General features: G+C 44.4%; 1 protein-coding gene across 2 annotated transcripts in view; it reads right to left on the bottom strand.

Moving 5' to 3' along the window:
* Window positions 1–17,595, bottom strand: part of ADAMTSL3 (ADAMTS like 3) — a 278,004-nt gene extending 260,409 nt beyond the window's left edge. Inside the window, exon 1 of one of the 2 annotated variants that reach the window (XM_081171011.1) lies at window positions 17,482–17,595. In XM_081171011.1, the coding sequence (XP_081027137.1) occupies window positions 17,482–17,559 (78 nt within the window). In that variant the 5' untranslated portion in view covers window positions 17,560–17,595. Of the gene's footprint in view, window positions 1–13,544; window positions 13,654–17,481 lie in introns of those variants that run through there. The other variant, XM_081171012.1, reaches the window with a different exon arrangement.
* Between the last annotated feature and the right edge of the window lie 1,082 nt (window positions 17,596–18,677).

Below are 18,677 nucleotides of genomic sequence, written 5' to 3'. Positions count from 1 at the left end.
TTGTACTGATTTTGAAGGAACAGTTCTTTTTTTAAAAAACAACCCTATGGTGGTAGTTCTAAATTCAATAGCCCAATCTCAGAACCCAGTTCAGGGGGGTGGGCGGCGAGTTTTGAGATATTAGCTTGACAGAAGGGGAGGGGGAGAGAAAGAACCCTCAAAAAAGCTCTTTTATAATTTCCTTTGGTTAAAGATAACATATTGGGTTTAAGTTGGTATAAAATATCAAATACGTTTTATATACAGAGGATCTATTCATAGCACTTTGTATAGGCAACATATGCAGCAAATTATACTATTAAACGCTTAATCCTAATAAAGCTTAAATTTCAGTCCTAACAATAAAGCTTGCATAAAGCTTGCTATGGTTGAAATAGGACTCTGGAACTAACTTATATAATAATATATATATATATATAAAATCTTTAAGTAGCTAAAATGGATATATTAATTGGACGCCTGGGATGCAAAATTAGGTAGCTAGGTTTTGCTACTATGGTTGAAAGCTAGCTGTCAGGATGCTACTTCTCCGGAAAGCTGCATTTAATTTCTTTTAATCCACATTTTAATCCTTTGCCTGGGGCTGCAAAATGTCACGGGCCAACCCTGTGGCGGTTCACAACACAAAAACTCAAAATGAGAACACAAAATACATAACAAAACAAAACCCATAACCCACCCCACCTCCCCACACAAACACATTTAAAAGGACATAGAATGATAATCAGCCACAGGCACGGTTCAAAGGGAACATTTTCGCCTGGTACCTAAAGGTGTCTAATGAAGGCACCAGGTAAGCTTCCCTAGGGAGAGCACTCCACATGGGGAGTGACTGCAGAAAAGGCCAGTTCTCATGTTTCTGCTCTCTTGGCTTCTTGTGGAGGGGGGTGGCATGAAGAAGAGCCTCAGGTTATGGTTGCAGGGTCCGGGTCGGTTCCTACGGGAAGAGACAGTTCTTGATGTACTGCTGTCCTGAGCCATTTATGGCTTTATAGGATTCTTGAGAGTCCCATGGACTACAAGAAGATCAAACCTATCCATTCTGAAGGAAATCAGCCCTGAGTGCTCACTGGAAGGACAGATCCTGAAGCTGAGGCTCCAGTACTTTGGCCACCTCACGAGAAGAGAAGACTCCCTGGTGTTGGAAAAGATAGAGGGCACAAGGAGAAGGGGACGCAGAGGACAAGATGGTTGGACAGTGTTCTTGAAGCTACCAGCATGAGTCTGACCAAACTGTGGGAGGCAGTGGAAGACAGGAGTGCCTGGTGTGCTCTGGTCCATGAGGTCACGAAGAGTCGGACACGACTAAACGACAACAGATCAAAACCAGCACTTTGAATTGGGCCCAGAAACTAAATGGCAGTCAGCGCAGTTGGGCCAGGATTGGAGCTATATGCTCAAACCATCTTGCCCCAGTGAGCAATCTGGCCGCTGAATTCTGTACCAGCTGTAGTTTCTGACCCGCCTTCAGAGGCAGCCCCACGCATAACGTGTTGCAGTAACCCAAGTTCCTTCTTACAAAACCTGCTATTGCTCCGTTGGAAGCCACAATTCAGAACAGATGCACAGACAAGCAAAATATATCGGCCCGGAGCATGAGACATCATTCTGATCCTTGTGCTCTTTTATCAGCAGCTGTTCAAACAGGTCAAGACATGTAATTATTATGCCTGCAATTTTAGGGGGTTTAGTCTTGAGCAAAACCACTCTGAACCATTAATATACCACACTTGCTTAAGAGTTCTTCACCTTATTATAGATAAGAATCTACCTCCAAGATATTTCACAGTACTTACAATTTAGGCAGCTGTTGCACTATTTGGTTTATATAAGCAAAGAGACTCTTCTATACTGTCATTCCTAAGTATCATGGAGTTAAAAGCTGTATGTAAAGTGAGACGAAAGCAAGAATCGCTCATGGATTTCAAAGCACTTTAATTATTACTTGGGAAGCTTCGCCCCCATGCCTCCCCCCAGCCATTTCCACTTTAGTAAATGCATGTTAACCACCATTCAAAGTTACTTTGCACACACAACTCACCTACCCAAGGTGCTTTAACTACTCTTCAGTCAATAAAATATTCCCAGAGCATCTTACACCATACTCCCAAAAAAAGACCCTCCCCAAAAAAGGAAAATGGATTGTGCAGGAAGAGAAAAGAAGCAATCTTGGGTACAAGTCCTTAGTTCAAAGAAATGTTGAAGTGCAAATGCAACTTTTGCAATAAAGCACACACACATTTGCACACACGCAAATTATTTGACATCAGTGCAGTGAAGATGTAAACCACTGCTGTACGAGGCAAGGATGCTTGGGCTTAACAGTGAAATGTCTTGCATATACAATTGCTCCTTTTTTCTTCTTGTTGTTTCAACAATAATACTCTCTGCAACGGTTGAATATACAGGTTTTGCACTGGAAGTGAACAATCATGCATATATTTCTGGCACCCCTAAAAATTAATCCCAACGTTTTTATGAGCGCAAAGCACTTGTCAGTATTTGTATATTCCACTCAGTTTTTATACCAGAACAGCCTGGTATTTCCTGATTTTATTTGCTGTTGAGCGTGCCTGGCCAAATACTATGAAAGCAAAGACATATTTAAAAATTGACAACTTCCTTTGAAGCACATGCTTTCCAGTAGAAGACGCTAACAGAAACCACAACACACTGTCAATCAACATTCCATCGTTGTGATGTCAGTATTCATACCCCCGGACAAAATGCACCGTACAGCCAGCAACTTTTCGAGATCTCCATGCACCTGTGTCTTCCTCAGTACTTTCACTGACAGAAGATAAAAATCCATTCAAGCATTCCAAGTGATTTTTAAATACAGTTTTCGTGGCAAAAAGCCATAGGTTTTTTAAAAGTGAGTTTCCATCTTCTGCTTCATTATTTTTTTCCAAAAAAAAAAAAAAAGGAAGGAAAAAAGGAGTAAGTGTACATGCTTTTGGATAGGTTTTTTGATGTTTCCCTCTGCAGTAGTTCAAGGAAATCTCTGCCAAAAGATAGAGTTTGGAACACCTGATAAAACGCTCTTCAGTGACACACAATAAAAACCGACATTAGCAAATGGAAATCGTTTCCAATTTTGCAAGGCATATTGTGTGTGTGTGTTCAGCAGGCAAATTATCTTTTTGGATAACTCTATTCTTTTTCCTCCAAAAAAAAAGGGAGGGGAACCAAAAGCAATTTCTCAGAAAAGTTAATAGAAGTGGAAACAGCTCTGCTCTTTTCCTTGCACATTTACAATGAAAAAGAGATAAAATGATTCATGCCACATGAAGAGGAAATACAACTAGCCAGTTAGGGCTTAAAAAAAATAAATTTAAAAAAATAAGAAGAAGCCTGAATTCATCTCCAACAACCAGAGCGAACAAACAATGCGCTCGTGTCCTCCTTTTGACCCCAATAGTCTTTTTTTCTCTGAACAATAAAAACACATTTAATATTTGAACAACTATCTCAAATATTACAACGTTTGGGCCCCAAAGCCTTTACGCCCACGCATGTTCTCACTAAAGTTTTAGAACAGAGCCAACCGTAGGGCTTGGGAACTATGCAAACTCCACTCAGAACTGCCACTGAATTCACTCAAGGAAATCTCTGCAGAGCTGCACAGATGGAAAAGCCACGGTTTACCAAACTTGGGCAGCAGCCTAAAATGGTGTAGCAAAACATCATGCCACCAGCAGCACAATGGTTCCCAGAGAATCACAGCACATGGTCTACTCTACACCAAGCCAAGCCATTTGTGAGCCTATGACTGATGTGCTATCACCAACCAAGTGGTCCACCACCCCGGCCTGAGATTTGCACTCCCAGGTAGGCAGCAAAAACAGAAGTTAAACTTACCCTGACTATTCACAAAATGCACAGGATACTGTTGCCCCCATGTTAAGTTATCCTGCTGTGCTGCTGTACAGTCCCAGGCTTTTCCATATTCACTAAAAACTTTGAAAAACTCAGCACGGCTTCAAGAATGTGTGGTTAGGGATGGCGAAGGCATTCACCAAAGCTCCGATTCCAAAGTGGACTCAACTGATTCAATCCAGATCTATGCCTAACGCCACTTTGGAATCAAAAGCCCTGTGGATTCCTTTACAAGGCGGAACAGGGTGTTTGTAAAACAGAGACAACAACCCTACTTTATTGAGTTTTTAAAAATTCAACAACGGGTATTCCAAATTGCTGCAGCCTAGAAGGCTTTGAATGCAGTGCTATTTACTGCTGCCTGCTTTGAATACAGGTGACTCCCCACTTACATGAGGCCCCCGCACGCAGAAGCAAAATGTGTGTACTCAGTACAGACTGGGGAAACTTCACACTGGACTTCAAGCATCTGGCATTGTGTGCCTCCCCATTCTTCCTCCAGACTCTGGGTCCTTGGTTTCCAAATGAGATGCAAAAGCTGCTCTCATCAGAAAAGAGATTTGGGGAGCCATGTCATCAGCTGGTGTTGGTCCACTGTGCTTCATTAAGTCCAGGGTCAACACAGCTGTCTACCAGGAGATTTTGGAGCACTTCGTGCTTCCTTCCGCAGATGAGCTTTTTGGGGATACTGGCTTCATTTTCCAGCAGGACTTTGGCACCTGCCCACACTGCCAAAAGTACCAAAACCTGGTTCAATGCCCATGGGATTACTGTGCTTGATTGGCCAGCAAACTTGCCTGACCTGAACCACATAGAGAATCTATGGGGCATTGCCAAGAGAAAGATGAGAGACACGAGGCCGAGCAATGCAGGAGAGCTGAAGGCTGCTATTGAAGCTTCCTGGTCTTCCATAATACCTCAGCAGTGCCACAGGCTGATAGCATCCATGCCACACCGCATTGAGGCAGTAATTGATGCAAAAGGGGCCCAAACCAAGTACTGAGTACATATGCATGCTTCTACTTCTCAGAGGTCCAATATTGCTCTATTTGCAGTCCTTGTTTTGCTGATTTCATTTAATATTCTAATTTTCTGAGATTGTTAATTTGGGGTTTTCATCAGCTGTACGCCATGATCATCGCAATTATAACAAAGGCTTGACATATCTCGCTTTGCATGTCATGAGTCTATCTCATATATTAGTTTCACCTTTTAGTTGAATTACTGAAATAAATGAACTTTTCCACGATATTCTAATTTTCCAAGTTTCACCTGTATATGCAAAGTGTTGAGGAACTAAACTTGGAAAACTGAGAAACTGAGAGAAATAAAAACTGACAGGTTTATCCATCCATACTAGAGGTTAGTATGGTGGCCCCTTACTGGACCTGGGCTCTGGGGCTGTGGTCTCAGGAATTCGTGGTCCGTGCAGTCTCCTCCATCTACGTCCTAAAGGCCTCTGCCATCCTGGCCATGAGGACCTCTGGGTCAGCAGCAGTGCACAAGCCCTGTGCTTCCTCCATCTGTACTATTGGTCCCTCAGACCCTGAGCTAGTGTCACTGCTGGACTCAGGGCTCAGCAAACCACAGCAAATAAAAATATGTAGCTTGGTATCTTAGACAACAGCTCCTTCCACACAAGCTGATGTCAACCTAAGAGGGTTCCTCACCTATGCAAAATCCACTTGGCAAACATTCCACCATCTCAGCTATAGCAGCAAAACAGTGAGGTCCTCCAAAAGTTATACGATGCTATTATTTTAGGTTGATTCTTAAGGCAACCTTACAAATACTGATTTCTGAACGCTTTTTGGAATTTGAAGCTTTTTCTTTGTAATCTGTGACTACTTTGTTTAATTAAGGTTTTCCTATTATTATCCTTTGTTGGGTTTTCGGGGAGGGGAAATTGTAGTTTTCATTGGTTTTATTGCACACCACTTTGTGTGTCACACAGTAGACAAATTTTAAAGACCTGTGTTAAGTGAGTAGCACTCACCCAGTTCCCATTAGCTGTCCACGAGGTAAACAAAGAACTGCAGATAGTTTTCCCATTGAAGCAGTTCTGGTACTTTAACATACATGCATGATAGATATAGATATAAATGACTTTTAAAGGTTGTGATTTACAAACAGGGTAAGCTAACAGGATGTTTGAAAGGCCCACGAGACTCACAACACTAAACAAAATGCATTTTCCTGGTAATTTAATTGCTCTCTCATTTTCAAGGCTATTCCCACTGGAGATGTAAATACACATTAAAACAAACTTGTGGAATTGAAATTGCATTTACAGCTTTCTTTCAGTAAAATACTATCTGCTGCAAAAACACACAAAGCCACGCATTTCAGCGGCATATTGAAGTGTTTCAGTCATATATTTACCCGGGCCTAACTAAGACAACAAGCTGGAAAACCAAGGAAATATAATGCATTTGTCATCTACAGGATGTCTGGAAGACCTGTGGACCCTTCCCATTCTTCTTTGCTGCCCTTTATGCCTGTCACAGCCTTCCAGCATAACTACAGAATGCCAGTCCTTTCCCCACCTCAAAGCTTGCATTCAAAACCCTCAGCACCATGCAAAGCTGAGTCCAAGGATACTTCCAGACTGCCACTACTTTGAGGGTGGAATTAAGCTGATATCAATTGCAGCCCTTTTTGGTCAGGGATCGTCTGGCCACAGTGGTCCATGCATTGGTAACCTCAAGACTGGCCTACTCCCGTGTAGGACTACTCTTGAGCTTGCTCCCAAGGCTCCATCTGGTACAAAATGCTGCGCCCGGAACGTTGATGTGGACAGACTATCACCAGCATACACCTCCAGCGCTCAAAAGATTGCACTGGCTGTCCATAGGCTACTGGGCCATGTTCAAGGCTCCTGTATCGATTTACAATGTTGTTAACTTGGGTCCAGGATGCTTCAAGGGCCGCCTAATCCCTTATACCCCTCTCAGATCGCTGAGGTGTTTCGGCGAGTCACTGTTAGTGGTCCCCCATGGCTCAGTTGCACTGGTGGTATCCAACCAAGAGCTGATGTTGTGCATTGAGTATTGTGGACCCAATTTTATGGAACTCCCTTCCAGTTAAGATCCTACAGGCCCTCTCCCTGCCGAATCTCCACAGAGCCTCCAAGTGTCCCTATTTTCCAGGGACAATCTCGGATTATCCTGGTTCCTGATTTGATCCCGGAATGTCCCACCTTTCCTCAGGATGTCCTTATTTTCACTGGAGAAATGTTGGAGAGTATGGAGCTATGAGACCCCCCGAGCCAAGGATATACCGGTAAGTCAATGGTTTTCAACCAGTGTGCCTGAGGTGCCTTGAAGGATGGTCAGGGGCGCCACGAGCAACACTGGCCTCTGTACCTCTTTCCTTCCCTCCCCCTTCTGATGCCCACTCATGTCGCTTTGGGGGAAGGGTGAGTTCAGAGACCATGGGCAGCAGCAGCGGCTGCCCAGAGGATTCTTAAGGAGAGGGGGCTGAGGGAACACTACACAAGGGAAGGTGATCAAAATAGGGCGAGAGGCTGCCAGCTCTGCAGGCAAGGGTGACATAACTGAGTTCCTGAGCCCCACAGGGGTGCCGCAGAAAGAATGTAGTTTGTCAAGGGAGCCATGGACTCAAAAAGGTTGAAAACCTCTGATAGAAGTACAGTGGTACCTCGGGTTAAGTACTTAATTCCTTCCAGACGTCCATTCTTAACCTGAAACTGTTCTTAACCTGAAGCACCACTTTAGCTAATGGGGCCTCCTGCTGCGCCGCGCCGCCAGAGCACGTTTTCTGTTCTCATCCTGAAGCAAAGTTCTTAACCCGAGGTACTATTTCTGGGTTAGCAGAGTCTGTAACCTGAAGCGTCTGTAACCTGAAGCGTCTGTAACCTTAAGCGTATGTAACCCAAGGTACCACTGTAACTAGAAGACATCTGAAGGCAGCCCTGTATAGGGAAGCTTTTTAATGCTTAATGTTTTATTATGTTTTTATATGTGTTAGAAGCCGCTCAGAGTGGCTGGGGCAACTCAGTCAGATGGGCAGGGTGTAAATAATAAAATTGTTGTTATGGAATAGGACAGTCCTATTTTCATCAGAGAAATGTTGGAGGGTATGTCTCCAGTGCCTGCCAAATACTTTTCTTTTTATTCCTGCAGTCACTTTAATTTAAATCTGGTTTTATAACTGATACCTACCCTTTTCTTGTACTGTACTGTGTTTCTTTGAACTGCTTAGAGCTGATTGTAGTTTATAAATTGATTAAATAATTTACATAGGGGCAAATTTGGTTTGCACGATTAAAGTGGAGTTCAGCTCTCTCGTGCAGCCAACCTGCTTCCAAAAATCCCCACACATAACAGACGTCTTGTGGGAAAGAAAGTTCTGCAGTGATGTTCTGGAAAGTGTGGGATAACACATCTTCATGTAACACTTATGCAAGTGGTATTGCCCCTTTATTACTTAAAGCACCTATGCCACACATACAAAAATGGCTATGACCATGTTAGATTTTACTTTCATTTGGATGTTTGTCTTTATCTTATAAATTGTTTTGTGCAATCATGATAGAAAAAGTAACGCAATATACATGAGGGAATATGTGGATTTCCCTAACCTATGCCGGTTCCCTAAAAATGTTCATCTTGCGATTCCACTGTTCAATCTGTGCAATAACCCAAAGTTATTGCGCTACTGTTGTCAGCCAGCCAACACATTCAGAAAAGCAATGTAAGGTTTTTTGATGATTCTGGGTGGGAAAAAGAAGCTAAAAACAACTTTAAAAAAATGCAAATAGTTCTTCACCTTTAAAAACCAGGTGCCCATATATTTTAGGAAGCAGAATCTTCCTCAAAAATTCAACGTAACTGCCTTTGTTACGCACATACCAAGACCTCAGATCGCACTTAAACCTTCTGCAGCTGCAGTTGAGTGTTACACCAATAACAGACTACCATACCTGGAAAATGAATGAAAGGGTGGGAGAAACAAACTCAAGTTGCCTAGACTGAGTCCGGAAAAATCCATCTCAATACATCCGAAGTGGGTGTTATTCACATTAGCCTCTCACCTCTTAGTGGCAAGAGAATGACCCGTAGAATTCACAACACAACTTTTAAAAAAACACAACAGAACAATAAAAGCCTTTTTGGAAGGCGGCTCAATTCACAACACATTAGCCAAACGGGAAAGAAGCCAAGATTTCTGCAACCTTGTGAAGGCTTCCACAAGGTGCAAGCCAAGAAACATTTACTGTACAGCTGAGCCCCAAGAGAACCCTCTGCTTTATATTTTTGCGTACCTGCATCTCCCTGTAACATTATTATCAGCCGGATTTTATTTTGCATTAAAGCACTCAAAACCAATGCAATGCAAGGCGCCACATGTGCAAGATGTCCAGGAAGACAACTTCCTTTACTTCCGAGCTGACACATACACATAGCAGTAGATGGTGTGGCCAAACGATGGCTTATGAGTCACTTGCAAGACATTCCATCTCGCCCTGTTCCTTTAAACATGACTCCCAGGCAGCTCAAGAAAGGATCCGCCAGCTGTCCTAGATCCTTATAGCTTTATGTTGGTCTTTCGTAGGTTGTGTTTTAATGTGCATTGATGCCAGTTGTCAGCCACCTTTGAAGGATATGTATCCTTAAAGGCAGAAGCCAGTGTGGCGTAATGGTTAGAATGCAGAACCAGGACCTGGAAGACCAGGGTTCAAATCCCTACTTCTCCATGAAGCTCACTGGGTGACCTGGGGCTAAGCACTTTCTAAGCCTAAATGAAGGTTGTTGTTGGGATAAAATGGGGAGGAGGACATGTAGGCTAGAAATGCAATAAGAAAATATTAAAATAATTGAACTAAAGCCATGTTAAGGAAAGTGAAAAAGGGATTAATTCTCCACGAGTTTCCACTGCAGTGCAGCTGCAGGCATCTTGTGCCTGTCTTATCTGTATTACTGCATAACACTGGGTAGAAAAGGACTCAAGTTACAGCATTCATTGCTTGGGAGTACAGAAGAGTCTGTTGGAGACATGGAGATTATTGGAACGACCCTGTGAAAACGTGGAAGACTTTGTGAAGGAAGACCTCGCTAGAGGGATATTGGACAACTTGCAAGACTTCAGGGAAGTCTGACAGTTGCAGGAGTTTGTTAGCAACTGGACTTTGCACTTCCTGTGCGGACTTTGTCTCAGCAAGGACTTTGTAAGCTGGGACCCTCTCTGGGCTCAGAGAGTGAAAACTTCTTGTAACAACTGCAAATTGTGTGTGTGTGTGTGTGTGTGTAGCGTTTGTGTTTGCCAGGTAAATATTATCTCTACTATGCAGTTGTTTCCTATGGTGAGCTTAACCGCTCAAATGTTGTGCACACACAACACCCAACAAGCTGGGCCAACAACAGGCATCTCTGGGAACTGGTTGTCTAGAGGCAGAAGAGAGATCCTTTACAAAGCCCAAAATGGACTTAAAGCAACATATGTGGGTCACATAAGTTCTGCATCTATAAGAATGTGGGCGGGGGTGCAGATAAGACAAGACAAGAGTTGGCACAACAGTCCAGAGCTCAGTAGTAGAGCATAAGCTTTACACATGGCAGAAGGTTGCAAAGTTAACCCACTGCAGTCTAATGGTTAGAGCGTCTGACTATGACCTGGGAGACCAGGGTTTGAATCCCCACTTGGCTGTTGAGCTTACCAGGGGACCTTGGGCTAGTCCTTGTCTCTCAGCCTATCCTACCACACAGGGTAGTTGTAAGGACAAAATGGGGGGGGGGGGAGAGAACCACGTACACCACTTTGAGCTCCTTGAAGGAAAAGGTGGTGAAGTATAAATCCCTGGCATCTCCAGGTCAAAGAATGAAGGTGTAAGTAGGTGATGGGCAATGCCGCTACTGGAGAGCTACTACCAGACAGAACTGATGGGCTAGATCAGGGATGAGGGACCAGCAGCCCTCCAGATGTTGGTAGACTACAGTTCCCATAATCCCTGAACATGCTGGCTGGGGCTGATGGGGATTCAACAATATCTGAGGGCCAGCGGTTCTCCATCCTTGGGTTAGATGGACAAACAGGTTGACATATTAGGCAGCCTCCTATGTATCTATTGGCTGGGTCCCAGGAATGGCCATCCATCAGGGAATCTTTGCAGGGGATTGGACTAGATGACCATTTGGATCCCTTCCAACTCTGCGATTATATGGTAAGCTGGAGGTATTGGCTTGTTGCCTGTGGCCACTAGCTTACTCTTCAGCCTTGGGGGTCTAACATGGAAGGGGTTATAAATATTTCCCAGCCAAACAGGGGCAGTCAGCACAACACCCTCCAGATGTTCTTGGACTCCCACTCCCATGAGCCTCGGGAATTATGGGAGCTGTAGTCCACACCATCTGGAAGCTGGGCTAAGGTGTCTGCTTATAGGCGCAAAGGATTGAAGTCGAAGTTTTTTAAGAACTTCTTGAGGTTTACAAGGCATGTGAAAGTTCTGGGTGTGCCTCTGGAGTGTAGAACTTTGGCTGCTGCTTGCAAGAAGCATGTATGTTAACAACAGGAGAAAACATCCTAAAATCACTTCTACTAACCATCCAGATTTTTGGCAGAGGAAAGAGAAGTACAGCATGATTTCCGCCCATAAACAAACTCTCCACTTACTTAGCCCTAGAAAGCAGCATTATTAAACAATGAGGATCGCCCACATTGACAGTAATGGCAACGGTTAGCATGCATCAGCTATGGGGTAATTACCATCTTAAGAGCGCTTTGAACATTGTTTTACAGTTCAGCTGGGCTAACTTGCATTCAGCGAGTTTCTAAGCTGTCCGGAAGCATGACAAACCCAAGGATTTCTGGAAACCAGATTCTTCTAGTCAGCTTTTCAAACGTTGTTTTACTATCCTTGCTACAACATTAAATATAAATCAAACACAGATACAATTCCTCTTCTCAGTTTATATTAATGTTCTTTTGCAATTGTGATTTAAACAACTGTTTTTTTTAAAGGGCATTTATCAATAAACAATCACTTCACCAAGCATTTGTTTGCAGGGAGATTATGTGATGTTAGCTATGTAATGAGCATTAATTCTAATTTGTTTGCCGCAGGTTAAATGACAGTTGAGTCAAAGCAGGTGTTAATTCCATGCTTTCCAGTGCATTGTGCTATCACTTTTCTTATCGCAAAAAGTGATCTTTGGGGGAAGAAGAAGAAGAAGAGTTTGGATTTGATATCCCGCCTTTCACTCCCTTTCAGGTGTCTCAAAGCGGCTAACAATCTCCTTTCCCTTCCTCCCCCACAACAAACACACTGTGAGGTGAGTGGGGCTGAGAGACTTCAAAGAAGTGTGACTGGCCCAAGGTCACCCAGCAGCTGCATGTGGAGGAGCGGAGACGCGAACCCAGTTCACCAGATTACGAGACTACCGCTCTTAACCACTACACCACACTGGCTCTGGAAGTGGGTTTGATGTGCAAAATTCCCAACCACCAATATTTGTGCAATGCGAATTTGCTGCGATGGGATAGCAACAATCTGGGTGCACCCTATGTGACCAACACAGACGCACCACCCATCGCAAACTGGCATGTGGGGCTTGCACTTTGGTCCAGAACACACTGCAAATAAGTACTGTCACAATTAAATTAGTAAGAAATAATTATCCAGGAGTGGGGTCATATGCACCCATTATTGTTGGCTGGTTTGCAATCCCAATGCCAGGATCTGATTTCAGATTTACATCTGGAAAATGTCATTCTCGTAAGAGAGTGAACAATACATGCCAGGAGTGGAGAACTTGTGGTCCACTGCTGGACAATGACTCCTGTCATCCTTGACCACTGGTCCTGTTAGTGAGGGATGATGGGAATTGTAGTCCCAAAACAGCTGGAGAGCCAAGTTTGGCCCTGCCTGGTCTATATAAAGTCAGTTCCTGTGTTCCTCTCATGCTCAGGACTGAAACAGATATATTGGTGGCAGATTCAAGCCAATCATGTTGGAAAAGTTTTATCTTAAGATAATTCTTATTTATTCCAATTTATTCTAAGAATGCTACAATTCTCAATGAAATAGTGACTGAAGGAAGAGGAATAAAATGCTGAGGCAAACAGCCTATTCTTGCTATCACTGGTTCTCGGTGTTGTTATTTTGATCAAAGCAAGTAGAATATATAAACAAGCATGTTAGCATAAAACTAATTTTAAAAGCAGTACTACTTGACTTTCTAATATCCCTTGTGTTTTTTTCTATCCAAGCAAACTGGGGAAAGCAGCTGTTTGGATCCCAAGAATACTAATTTTTAAAGCTGCCATTAGTCATAAAGCAACTGCAGGAACTTGCATAAGCTTTGTGGTAATGCTGTCACTGAATAGCCATGTCAGAGATAAAACCAAATATTTCATTGAACAGTACGCTTGGCAGATTTGTAAGCATCTCTCCTTTGGGGAGGTTTCTAATCTGGCTTTTAAAGTCTGCGCAGAAGCATAGGTTTGAAGGCAAAGCCACCTTTTACCTCAGAGCTTTCAATTTGAACCCACCATTTTACCTCAGAATTTAGAGCTTATAACACAAAACCACCATTCTACCTCAAAATTATAGCAATCTTCATTGTTGTTGGCAGTTCTAACCAGCGGCGTAGCTGGGGGGGCAGGGGGGCGCACGGGGCGCCACTCACCCAGCAGGCAACACTTACTGTGGGGCCTGCAGCATGCCCGAGCCACATGTCTCTCCCAGGGGTGATGTGGTGGCTCAGGCACCTTTTCCAGTGGCGTGGGGCCTGCGGTCACCCCCCGTCTCCTCTTCAGCCGCCCTGCAGGCTAGCTACGCCACTGGTTCTAACTGATCTTATAATCAGAAGGGGGCGGGGGAGAACAAGCAGCAAATCTTTTATACAGTGGTACCTCAGGTTAAGTACTTCATTTGTCCCGGAGGTCCGTTCTTAACCTGAAACTGTTCTTAACCTGAAGCACCACTTTAGCTAATGGGGCCTCCTGCTGCTGCTGCCGCGCCGCCGGAGCCCGATTTCTGTTCTTATCCTGAAGCAAAGTTCTTAACCTGAAGCACTATTTCTGGGTTAGCGGGGTGTGTATTTTTATATATATATATATATATATATATATATATATATATATATATATATATATATATAATATTTTATTAGGTTTTATCAATAGAAAAGTTTAGAAAAATACAAAAAACGAAAAAGATACAAAATCACAAAATACAAACATTAAACACAAAAATAGAAAAAGAAAAAACACATATAAAAAAACAAAAGTTCCCTCTTTCTTAGTTTCTCATCTTTAGTTAACTTATTTTCCTGACTTCCTCGCGTGGTGTGTAACCTGAAGCGTGTGTAACCTGAAGCGTATGTAACCCAAGGTACCACTGTATAGGGAGATGAGAAGTACTAATCGTAATAATTTTATTCTTTAGCTATAAACCATAAGAAAGATGACTAGGGCCAGCTGTATCCTGAGGTAGATTAAGGCAACCCTGCCAAGTAATGTGTTTTTAAAAAACGCACACACTCGGGGAAGGTGTGCATGCAAATTCATATATCTGTGAAAATAATGCACAAAAATGCATTGAATAAACAAGTATTTTAGAAAAGTGTGTATGTGAGGAAAACAACATCCAAACGTGTGTTTATTAGAAGAAATTCACACTAAAAAGCTGATACACTTTTATTATGGCTCGGGGGTGTGTGTCACAAACTGATGAAGAAACGTAGAGAACTGAATTTTAGATCTAGAAAAATGAGAAACCTATATTGACGGATTCTCCCATTCCCAGTTCGACATACCATTTAAAGGCAGAAATTTGTTTAAACCATTTCTACCCTGCTCCTTGTCCGAGAAGGTTCCCAGAATCGCTCACAAATCAGCACAGTCCCTACCTACCCCTCAGGCTTACAACCTGAATATACAAAAGGAGATGGGGAGAGAGAAAACAAGAAAACTCAGGCACCCAAATTCTCCATATTAAAATGAATTGCAAGCCTAACCATGTCTACTCACAGAAGGAAGCCCCCTTGCATCCGATGGGGCTTACTCCCAGGTGAGAAGGGTTAGGATTGCAGCCAAGGTTCTTATAATAACCAGACGAGATCTGGAAATGGCCAAATATTTATCTTATAACATTGGGTGGAATCCAGAGGAGGGAAAGCCTTCTTACATGTGGAAGGTGTCTTACGCTCACCCAACAGCTGCTTTAGGCCTAATACCAGAGAGTTGCATGAGAAAGTTGCTCTGCTTTATGAGACGTGAGACCTGCTACACAACCCGTTGTTCAAATTGCTAGCACTTGAGCAGGTGTAGCAAACGTTGTGCCCTCCTCATGTTGTGGACTGCAACTCCCATTATTTGCCATGATGGCAGGGGATGATGGGAACTGTCTATGACATTGGTGGGGAAGCAACACACAACACTTGCTAACCCTGGGTTTGCAGGAGAGCATTAGCAACTGCTTTCCTTCAACTCACTGTTCCTTCTGTCCAACCCACGATATATTTAACCAGGGCAGGGGGAGTGCTGTGACATTTGGATCTGCCAACACAGGCAACGGAAAAGTCTTAATCTGACCTTGGATTTAGCTGTCTAGTCTGTGGCCTTCCACAGATACATGCGGCAAGGCTAACTTCCGCTTTGAAGGGGCTGTGGGCAAAGTATTCCCTCATTCCTCAGTGGCTCTGGAGGGTTTACCCGCCGGTAGCACCAGAACCACTGTGTTGGGGGTCTGATACAGTGGTACCTCTGGTTGCGAATGTTATCCGTTCCGGAGTCCCGTTCGCAACATGAGCAGAACGCACCCCGCGTATACGCATCTGTGCATGCGCGGCTCACAATTTGCCGTGTCTGCGCATGCGTGTGACGTCCTTTTGCATGTCTGCACATGCGCAAGCAGCAAAACCCGAAAGTAACCCTTTCTGGTACTTCCGGGTCACCACGGGGCGCAACCTGAAAAGATGTAACCTGAAGCAAACGCAACACGAGGTATGACTGTACTAGTCACCATTTTAATTTCCCACAATGCCTCAGAGCGACAGCATGCCAGGGGAAGTGAAATTGTGTGACATGAAAAATGGCCGCCCGGCTTAGCTGCCCAGTGCTTGGTCACAGCGCTGGGCTAGCAAAAAAAAAAAAAAGAAGTAGTGTGCACCAGCGGTGGGTCCTGTCAGCTGCGTAAGGGTGGCAGGCATAGCTGTCAACTTTTCCCTTTTCTTGCAAGGAATCCTATTTGGAATAAGGGAATTTCCCTTTAAAAAAAGGGAAACGTTGACAGCTATGGTGCCAGGTGCTGACCCCAGCCCTGCTATATGGACCAGTGGGCAGGGGCAGAGGAAGGGGGTTGCGGTGGGTGTGAAACGCCCCAGGTGTCACCACTGAGGGCGGTGACAAATTGCTAGGCAGCACTCACCACAAAGCCTGCAGCACGCCTGAACCACGCATCTCTCCTGAGAGAGACGCGGTGGCTTGGGCACGCACAGGCTCCGCGCTGCCCAAACGGTCCACTTGCTGCCTCTCCCCCCCAGCTGTAGGGTGGCTGAGTGGGAGGAAGCAGGAACAGCTCCTTGCAAGGCTATTGTACACGTCTGGACTCTAGACAGAGTTTTATCCAACACAGCGAGCTGACTTCTGCCACATCAGGCTATTTGTCCGCCTAGCACAACACTGTCTGCTCTGACTGGCAGCAGCTCTCCAGGGTCTCAGGCGAAAGGTCTTTCCCTGCTCCCAGGTCCTTGTGACTAGAGGCACCAAGGACTGAACGTGGGACCTTCTGAGTTATGGCCAACTTCAGAAATCCAATCTCCATAGCATTTAAATGTCTGCCACTCAGGCCCCTAAAGATATCCCACATCGGGCAGCTTTCCTCGGCCCGCCTCATGTGAAAGCTGGGGAATAGCTGCTGCTAGGTGTAGATGAATCTGTCAATTTTGGTTTTCTCGGTTTCTTATCTTTCCCATCATAAATCCAGTTTTCCACATCGCAATTTTAAAACACACACATGAAAATTCACCAGCTTTTTTGGTATGCATTCTGTATTTTTGCAAGCACAATTTACTAATACAATGCCTTTTTGTATACCATTTTCCCTAATATATGCACTTAAATGCACACTTTGCCCTAGTTTATGCGTTTCTGTGCACATTACTTAGGCTGGAGAACTGCTCTGCAAAATCTTAAAAAGTGAGAATTTCCAAGGGTGGCTGGTGTGTTTCAGAAAGCACTAAGCAGGCAAGTTTGCCTTTAGGTGTGATTTAAATCAGATTTCTCCTCCTTCACCCCTAGATGCTGCTATTCGCAATTGCTACTCAGCGATTTGTTATTAGTTATTTTAAGGACTGTGTTATTTTTATGCATTCTTTTTATCTAATACGGTTTTTGCTGTAAACTGCCTTGTGGCTTGTAAAAAAAAAAGGCGGAATGTAAGTCGTCTAAAGGAAGGATGGGAACAGCAACAACAAAAATTGCCTTTCCTATTACAGCTGCCTTTGATTCGAACACCAGCAACACACTAGAGCTAACAGCCCCTCTCAGCGACTTGCTGGGATTTCCCCCTTTCGTCCGTAGGATTAATCCATCATCCTATCCACAAGCAGCTGCTGAGACTGCAACAGCCTCGCCTACCTGTAGATGGGCACAGATGGCGGTCACTGTGAACCAGGTGATCTCCCACGAGAGTCCTGTGGACTTGGCATAAGCCATCCTCCTCTTGCACCTTTAAGGGGGGGGGGGGAGAAGCTGTAAGCAAAAGAAGAAGGGGGAAAGTCAATGCACCCCGCCAGAATCTGAATGACTAAAGCAAACTGGGCAGTGAATACAACCCGGACTTTGGAAACGGTGCAACCATAACAGCCGAGGTTTGTGCTGGCCAGGAAAGCAGACTCACAGAGAACAGCATGATCGCAGCGTGGAGGCTGAGGTACTCCAATAAGGGCAGGAGGGTGGGGGAGCTGGCCAGAGGAGCAAAAGCGAGCTAGGTTTTTCTCTCGCTCACGAGTCAGTTTATCAAGCCTGCAACCTCCTTCCCCGTTATCCCCCCCCTCCATTACCATATACGCACACAGGAGCCAAGAAGAAATTGAACCTTGCAAAGCTATTTCAACACTCTTCCTTTTTTTCCCCTGCCCTGCTTCCCAAGCCAAGGAACCCAACTCTGGGACTTTGGGATCCGTAATGCTTCCAGCCGTGTTGGCTACTCAGCCCCGTGGCAGAAAAGCGACAATCCTCACTCGCTTTGGGGAGGGGCCCCGCCGATTCGTGGATTAGAATACGAGGACTGTTAACTGTTTCCATGTAAAGGACAACATTGAACCGCCGTCCCTGCGGCACGGAAAAGCTCTTCGTGTGTAAAATCTCTGCAGATTTGAAACCGCACACAGGGGCTACTGGTTTTTACTGTCCCTTTCTTTCATCCAGGCTATTATTGCAATATGATAAAAGTTGGCCAACTTATCTGGCAACCACCCATGTTCTCAAGACCACAGGGTTTGCAATATCCCTGAGAAGAAGAAACATCATCTCCATGGGAAATCTTGGGCACCTAATTCTGTCAGCCTTCACTGGGGACAAATCACTCCTCCCAAGAAAAGTCTCATCCTTCCTCTCACCTTCAGCCAGAATGTGGCCCTTGGGCTGAAAAATGTCCCCCACCCCCCAGACTTGGACCAGCGAGAGCCAAGTACAAATCGCCATTCAGCCATTAAACTTTACTGAGTTGAGGACTCTCAGCCCAACGTACTTCACAGGGTTGTTTTGAAGATAAAACTCAGCTCCTGAGTATGTCACTCTGAGCTCCTTGTGGGGGGGGGGAGAGGATATAA

This window comes from Podarcis bocagei (genome assembly GCF_964188305.1).
Source record: "Podarcis bocagei genome assembly, chromosome: 14".
NCBI classification, from domain to species: domain Eukaryota; kingdom Metazoa; phylum Chordata; class Lepidosauria; order Squamata; family Lacertidae; genus Podarcis; species Podarcis bocagei.
This window is presented reverse-complemented; position numbering and strand designations above follow the sequence as displayed.